Source organism: Anser anser (assembly GCF_964211835.1).
Source record: "Anser anser genome assembly, chromosome: 1".
Lineage (NCBI taxonomy): Eukaryota > Metazoa > Chordata > Aves > Anseriformes > Anatidae > Anser > Anser anser.
This window is the reverse complement of record NC_139720.1, coordinates 50,389,206-50,396,373: the sequence shown is the minus strand read 5'-3', so window position 1 is coordinate 50,396,373 and position 7,168 is coordinate 50,389,206. Positions and strand designations below refer to the sequence as shown.

Here is a 7,168-nt window from a genome sequence, read left to right as displayed (position 1 = left end):
TGTTTGAAGGGTCCAAAGAGGATGTGAGGTGACTATGGGTACTACGGGTACGTAGAGACTTTTCCTCCTTGGCTGCACGTGCTAAATTGCAGTGTGGCTGAGCATTGACAGAAAATCTTTCACTGGCTGCAGTGTTTATGGGTTTCTGGGAAATGAGTTCCTGCCGGACAGGTAAGGAGAGCACAATCCCATCTCCTGTCATCTGTAATAGAGTGGCCAACACTTGTAAATAAACCCAGAAAGCAGCAGCTCCTTGATCTAAAAATAAATAAATAAATAAATAAGAGATCCTTATGCCCCAGGGTTAGGTGCATCCCTGGGGTTGTGAAGGGATGTTGGAATATTTTGTGATTAACCTGAAGGCCTTCAAAGTCTTCCGTTCACCAAAGACAAGAGCCCCGCATGTGCGCAGTTTATTCATTTAAGCAGCAGTGGACCAAAGGGGAAAGCAAGGCTTTATTGTCTCAGGGACTGTACAAAAGCTGTTGAAAACAATCATTACCTTTAAACAGAACCATATGTGTATGTGCCATTAACCACACCCACACAGAGGGGAAAGGGGGAATAAATGAGGCGGGTTCTCAATAGCCAAAAATAGTTATTTATTTATTAATAATTTAAGGTTTTACATTCTTATAATAAATTCCATCTTAAAACTTTTACACCGTGAATTACTCTCCCTTATTGGCAACCGTGTGCAGGTTCACTGTGCGTACACACAGGTACAAATGTTCGCACATACTTCCAGTTTTATACAAAAAAAGAAAGAAATAAAAAGACGCAAAATATTGCATTTGAGGTGAAGCTCCCTGAAGAATTTGTACAGAGGTAATGCACTGTTTTAGCACATCTGAAAGTTTTAAAAAGTGATCAAAAATCTTTCGCATTCAAAGACAGATCTCCTCCCAGATGATCTATTTACAAAAGGTAAGGCAAAAAAATTAATTTAATTTTAAAAATATATATATCATGTGGAAACTACATCAAGAGTGTGAGAAAAAAAAAAAGAAACACCACAAGGGAAAGAAAAATATATGAAAGAAGAGACTGTACTTGCTCACAAACTTCTCACCATTGCCGTTTCTCCCCCATGGAAAGCTTGCTTCAGTTGAACCACAAAATTAAGCATGCTGCAAATATATTCTTTGCAATAATAATCATTTAAAAAAAAAAAAAAGAACAAACAGATAAAGCAGAGTTTATGAAGAGAACAAAAACATAGATGTCCCTTGGATTGATCTCTTGAATACATGTGAATTCAAAAAAAAAAAAAAAAAAATCACAAATCGACTCAAGATTAAATATTTACATTGATCAAGTAGAATACTACTGAGCTCCTGGCAAACAAGTACTCCAAATACACTAAGCTGAAATCTCTTTCTTTGGCTCCTCTAAATCAAAACCAACCAACCAACAAACAAAATAACCAGTCTTCACTGAAGACAGAGGTGTACGCTGCAGATCCAAAAGCGCAGAGGGGAGCGGGGCAGCTCCAGTCCCCAGGGAGCATGTGCTCTGCCCCATCCAGCCTCACCCTGCCCCGCCGGGAGGCAGTGAGCGCCCACGAGCCCGCCGCGGGCATCCCGGAGAGCTCAGTGCTGTCCCTCCCGTCGCAGCCGCCCGCTCCATACCGCGTAACCTTTCCTGGCCTGCGCTGGCAGCCGCTGTCTGGTACCGCAGGCCAGAAAAAGAGAAAGCTGCGTCTTCTTGACCACTGCCGAAGAGAAAACAGTGAGGAATGATCCCATGAGACGGACAGGAGAAGGGAGGCCGCGGGCGCTCACGTGGACTGCAGGGAGTCCACCTGGAAGACGTTCTGGTTGGAAGGGGTGGTGAAGTAGAGCTGCTGGTTGGGCACACGATTGTCACAGGGGCTGCTCAGCCCCAGGGTCCGCTCAAAGTCCAGCAGCTGACCCATGAAGTTGAAGTTGGGAGAAATGTTGGACTTCTTCATCTTGACGATGTCATAGGCATCATTCATGGACAAATTGAGCTTCTGCATGAGGTAGGCCACCGTCACCGTGACCGAGCGACTGATCCCTGCTAAGCAATGCACCAGGACGCCGCAGTTCTTCCCCCGTGCTTCATCTGCGCGGAGACAAAGAGGCAGAGAAGGACACATAAGACAGAGGGTTGGTAACTGATCTCACAGCACAAACAAGATTAGTATCGGGCAGGAAGAAAGGGCAATTCTGCTCTCAGTGACCGGCAAGGCAAGGCAAGAGTTAACTTCACCGGCTTAAAACCAGGACGGGAGGCGAATCCACCCCCCTAAGCATATGTACAGGAGTCCAAGAGCTGAGAAAACTAAGAAGGAGACAAAGGGAGCAGGATACGCCGCATGACACTGTTTTAGAAGTCAGTTTTAAAAGACACTCTTTCCCTTGGAGATTTGCTTTAAATTCTTAGTCCCCTTGCCCCAGCATGGAAATCCTGCAATATGTCACTGAATGCCTTTTATACAGACCAGCAGACTGCAAAGGTCTATTAAATTATTCTCCAACTGTTGTGCAGCTAACAATGGAGGTATTCAGGCATTTTAAAAGAATGAGGGAAGTCACAGGGGACAGCCCATTAGGAGGAACAGGATGTCAACATTGGTTGAAAATGGGTTCCTTTGTAATAGGAAATGCATTACAATGCCTGGAGATTAGTTTCTTTGTGGCTTCCAGCCCACATTTCTTCCTGCTGGGCTCAGATTACCTACATTCTGCACTATTACCGGTATCATTCAACCGGATTACAGCACAGCTTCCCAACAGATAATGCGATGCCCACCCCACCGCACCCCAAGCGGGACGGTTTTAGTCTGTGTGTGTACCCCCTCCAAGTGCAAACGTGAACGAGGACTGCTCGAGCCCTGGGGGATGTGTTTCCAAAGCTGCCGGATAACGGCGAAGGGCTGCCTAGCCGAGGCACCGAGCCCGAGAGGTATATCATTATTACCACGAGATTTAATTAAAGCCCTGACTATACATTTGCCAGGGATACCAGTTATGAGTAACTTGCATTTAAAAGCTACAGTTAGCTTCCCAAAACGTTTATTTTCATTACACTGCACTCCAGTAGCCTCAAGAGGAGAAAGAAAAAAAAAAAAAAGAAGGGGGGGGCATAAAGCCACCAACCTCAGGCTCATTTGCCTTCTCCCTCTGCCCTACGAAGAAATTTCAAGATATGCCCCATCCTGAGCATTGCTCAGCCCCCAGCTTCCACACAAATGCCTCAGGGAGGATTTCCACAGCCAGCCAAACCAGGTAGGCATTTGCTACCTGCAAATGTCGCTCACACCTCTCAATAAACCTGCAAACAGCACCCACCTCTCACCTTAATTATTATTTATTTAAAGCTGGCTTAATTTAAAAAAAATCAGAAAGTGGGGCATACCCCAGAGACTGTGAGAAATGCTACTACCTCTCCTCACCCCAAATCTCTTTTGAATTCTACAAAAGAAATTGACTTCTGCTGCTTGCTATGCAACTGTTAGCAAACAACCGTGTCTCACCTATGAAGGAGATGGCCTCAGGGAAGAACTGAGACAGATTTTGGCTCCAGTGGTCAGAGATCGGGATCTGCTTGTACTTGAATTCGCCAGCGTTTTCAAAGAGATTAGGCAGGTTGGGGGTAACATTCAAGATGTATTTTATGCCAAACTCTTCTAAAACGTCCAGATTCGTGGAGTCCTTGGCACAGCCTAAGTAGAGGTAGGGTAAAATCTCCACCGGGAAGGAAGGCTGGTTGTTGGAGAGAGGGCTGCCATCGGAGTCGGTGGCACTATTGGGGTCTCTGTCAATGTCAGATTCAATGTCTGATGAGGAATCGGAGCTGATTCGGAGCCCTCCTAAGCCCAGGACTGGCAGAGGAGGAGAGCTGCTGCTACACGAGCTGTCTAGGTTAGTTTCGCAGTGCAGGGCAAACTCGGCCTGGAACTTGCTGAAACCACCTAAGGAGAAAAGCAAAGCGAAAAAAAAAATGCAACCTGATATGAGACTGCAAGCCCGGTACAGCTCTGCCTGCAAGGGGACATCTGTTTCCCACCTCCTCGAGCCCCGGGTAAAAAAGAGGAAAACGCCACACGGCCACGCAGACTGACTAACCTAAAAGAAGGCTTTAGCAAAATCGCCCGCTGCGGCGGCGGGGGGGCTCCGGGCGGCCGCGATTAAAGCCCAGAGCCGCTTCGCCCCGCGGGGACCTCTCGCGGACAGCCGGGCGGCACCTCCTGCCGTCCTGCCCGGCTCCTGCCGGGGTCCCCGCTCGCCCCGTCCTCCCCTGGCTGCTGCAGCGACCCCATCCTCCCAGTGTCCTTAAGCAAAGCGCGGAGAGGGGCGCCGGGGGGTACGCACGGGGACAGCCCCGCCAGCCTGCGGGGCCCGGGGGTCGCTGCGGGCGCTGCCCCCCAACCCTGCCCCGGGCAGAGCCGCAGCCCCGGCTTCGGGGGGCTCGCCTCCCCGGCCCCCCTCGCTCACCTTCCAGATAAAAGGCCTTGCAGCCTTCATCTTTGAGGCGCTTGAGGAGCAGCCCCAGCACGGACTCGCCGCCCGTGTTCTCGTTCCAGTCGCGGCTGTGCTCGTCGTACAGCACCACCGTGTCGGTGCCGCACCGGCGGGCGAAACGCTCCCGGTCCTCCTCGCTGCTGGCGACGAGGGAGCGCAGGGGCAGGTTGCCCTTCTGCAGCCGCCGCAGCATGATGCCGGGGATGGCCACGTTGATGGCTGACTCGATGTGGGACGACTCGTACAACTCCTGCGGCCGGCAGTCCATCAGCAGCAGCCGCTCGTTGCCCATCTCCAGCTGCTCGTTCAGCCACGCCACGGATTTACTAATCGCCATTTCCGACGCGAAAGGGACGGGTCTGAGCGTATCTAGCATGAGGAAGGACGGGGGGCGCGGAGCGGGCTCTGGAAGCGCCCCTCTCTCTCACAGGGGCATGCGGCTGGCTGGCAGCGGGCGGCGGCAGCCCTCCGCCTCACCACAACTTATCTCCCCCCGCCCCAGGGAAATGAATCACGCAGCCCCCCCGCGCCGCCTCCCCCGCGCCGGGCGCCGGCGAAGCCCCGGGGAGGGCGCAGCAGCCCCGGCGGGTGCGAGCGTGTGCGACTGGGTGCGCGCTGCCAGCCTGCCCGCTCTCCTCTCCTCTTCCTTTTTTTTTTTTTTTTTTCCTCAATGAATCCCTGAATGAACCTGCCTAATCGCCGCTGCAGCCCGAGAGCCCTCGGGCTTTTCCTCCTCCCCTCGTGAATGAAATCCAATTAACGTGCCGCCGAGCCGGGCTGCCTCGCTCGGCGCGGGGGCCGCTCTCCCTTCCCTCCGTCCCTCGGTCCCGCAGCCCCGTGCCCGTGCCGTGCCCAGCCCCGTGCCGTGCCCAGCCCCGTGCCGTGCCGTGCCAGCGGGCGCCTCCCGCAGCGCTCCCCGCGCAGCGCGCCTCAATGGGCCCGGCGGCGGCGCGCTCAATGGGGACGTCGGGCGGCGCAGCCAATGGGGGCGCGCGGAAGGGGCCTGTTGCCGCGGCGACGGGCCGGCTGGAACAGGTCGCGGTGATGAATCGGTAATGAGTTTGTCATTCACAAAAACGGAAAGGAATTTCCGCTCCGGATAAGCCGAGTGCAAACAAGCGGCGGCCGCGGCGCGGCGGGCGGAGGCCGCGGGGGCAGGTGAGGGGGCGAGGCCCTGCCCCTGCTCCCAGCAAGGCGGCCCCGGGGGGGCACCCTCCTGCCCCCCCCTCCGCGCCTTCCCTCCGAGCCCTCGGCCTGCGGGGAGCCGGCTGCGTGTCCCCCCCATCGCCCCCCACCGCCCCCCCAGCCCAGCTCCCCTCCAGGATTCGGGGGGTGCAGCCCTGTCCTCAGCTGATCCCCACGGGATCCCCGCCCCCGTTAACCCCGCAGCCCCCACCCGCCCCACACACACACACGTCCCCGGGTGGAGCCCCCCCGCCGCCGCCGCCCGTCGCCCCCCCGCTGTCCCCGCGGTGGGCGGAAGGAGGCTGCGGCCCCGCGGCGGGGGGGCTGCGGGAACGGGGCCCGGCGGAGCGGCGCCAGGGGAGCCGGGACCGGGGGGGGGGGGGGGGCGGGAGGAGCGGCGCCGGGGGCGGCGGAGCGGGGAGCGGGGGCGGCCGGAGGCCGGGCGGGGCGGCTGCGAGGTGCGGCTTTAGCGCACGGCCGAGCGAAAAGCCAGGAGCGAAAATAAACCGGGAGAAGTCTCAAGGCTAATCCCGCTGCCGGCGGCGTCTGCCCCGGAGGAAAATCGTTCCGGTGAGGCCGGTCCCGCCGCTGCTGCGCTGCCGGGCGGTTATTTTTAACCCCGGCTGGAGGAGGCTCCTCAGGTAGCGAGCGGCTGCCGGGCAGCCCCTAGCCCCCCCCCCCGCAGAAGCCCCCCGTGATGCTGAGGGAGCTGGCACGGCACCCGCCGCAGGGTCAGGACGGGCTGACACCCAGGTGGCACCAGCGACAGCCGCCCCAGCAGCGATCTGGACAGGATCCTCGCTTGCTGCTTGTTTCGAAGGCTTGGGAGCGGGGCTTCAGTGTTACATAAATTCTGCGCTGCCCCTACTAGGCGGGATTCGGCCAGGGTGAGACACAGGACACGCACACCCCACCCGCTTTGTCCCACAAATTTTCAGGGCCACCGTGCCCACCACGGCCCTGCCCGCTCTCCTTAAAGGGTTTCCAGGCCGGTGCTGCCAGGTGCTTCCCCTGCTCGGCTCTGTATTTCAAGGCACACTGTCTAAACGTTCAGAACCGTGTTAGATCAAAGCAGGAGCCTTCGTGTATTTTATTATGATTTTTTTTCCCCCTCTCTGCTATATTTAAGCCTTTTGTTCTCACCCGGGCCGGGGCTCCGGCAGGAGAGCAAACTCTGGAGCTGGCACCGTCGGTTTCTTTTTATCAGTATGGCAAATAAGCACAGTCCCGTGCTAAATAAATAATCAGATCATGATTTTAAGTCTTACTTTTTCCCTTGAAATTGATACCATGGTTATTCTTTATCTTTCCTCGCAAATGTAACAGATCAACTTAAAATTTTAGAAACTAATAAAACTCAAACCTCAGCCTCACTATCCGTGGCTTTCAGGTTTAAGAAATTGAAGGTCTGGAAACGGAAATTCTGTAAAGCATGAGCAACTGGAATGGAAATTCCCAAACCCGCTTAATAGGGCCTAAAAGAGAGGTGTTTC

At 54.9% G+C, this 7,168-nt stretch overlaps 1 protein-coding gene and 1 long non-coding RNA gene across 9 annotated transcripts in view; one reads left to right on the top strand and one right to left on the bottom strand.

The window, feature by feature from the left end:
* Nucleotides 1-581: 581 nt before the first annotated feature.
* DUSP6 (dual specificity phosphatase 6) lies at nucleotides 582-5,513 on the bottom strand. The gene is made up of 3 exons (XM_083819885.1): nucleotides 4,464-5,513; nucleotides 3,503-3,940; nucleotides 582-2,088 (listed from the first exon to the last, which is right to left on the bottom strand). Exons 1-3 carry the CDS (start codon nucleotides 4,864-4,866, stop codon nucleotides 1,781-1,783), a joined length of 1,149 nt encoding a protein of 382 aa, XP_083676011.1. The 5' UTR covers nucleotides 4,867-5,513; the 3' UTR covers nucleotides 582-1,780.
* Nucleotides 5,514-5,654: 141 nt separating this feature from the next.
* The window catches only part of LOC310892315, a 45,492-nt gene continuing 43,978 nt past the window's right edge, over nucleotides 5,655-7,168 (top strand). For 5 of the 8 annotated variants that reach the window (XR_014578038.1, XR_014578039.1, XR_014578040.1 and 2 more), the window contains exon 1: nucleotides 5,655-6,562. This is a non-coding gene — a long non-coding RNA (uncharacterized lncRNA). The remainder of the gene's footprint in view (nucleotides 6,563-7,168) is intronic. The other 3 variants (XR_014578044.1, XR_014578043.1, XR_014578045.1) reach the window with 3 other exon arrangements.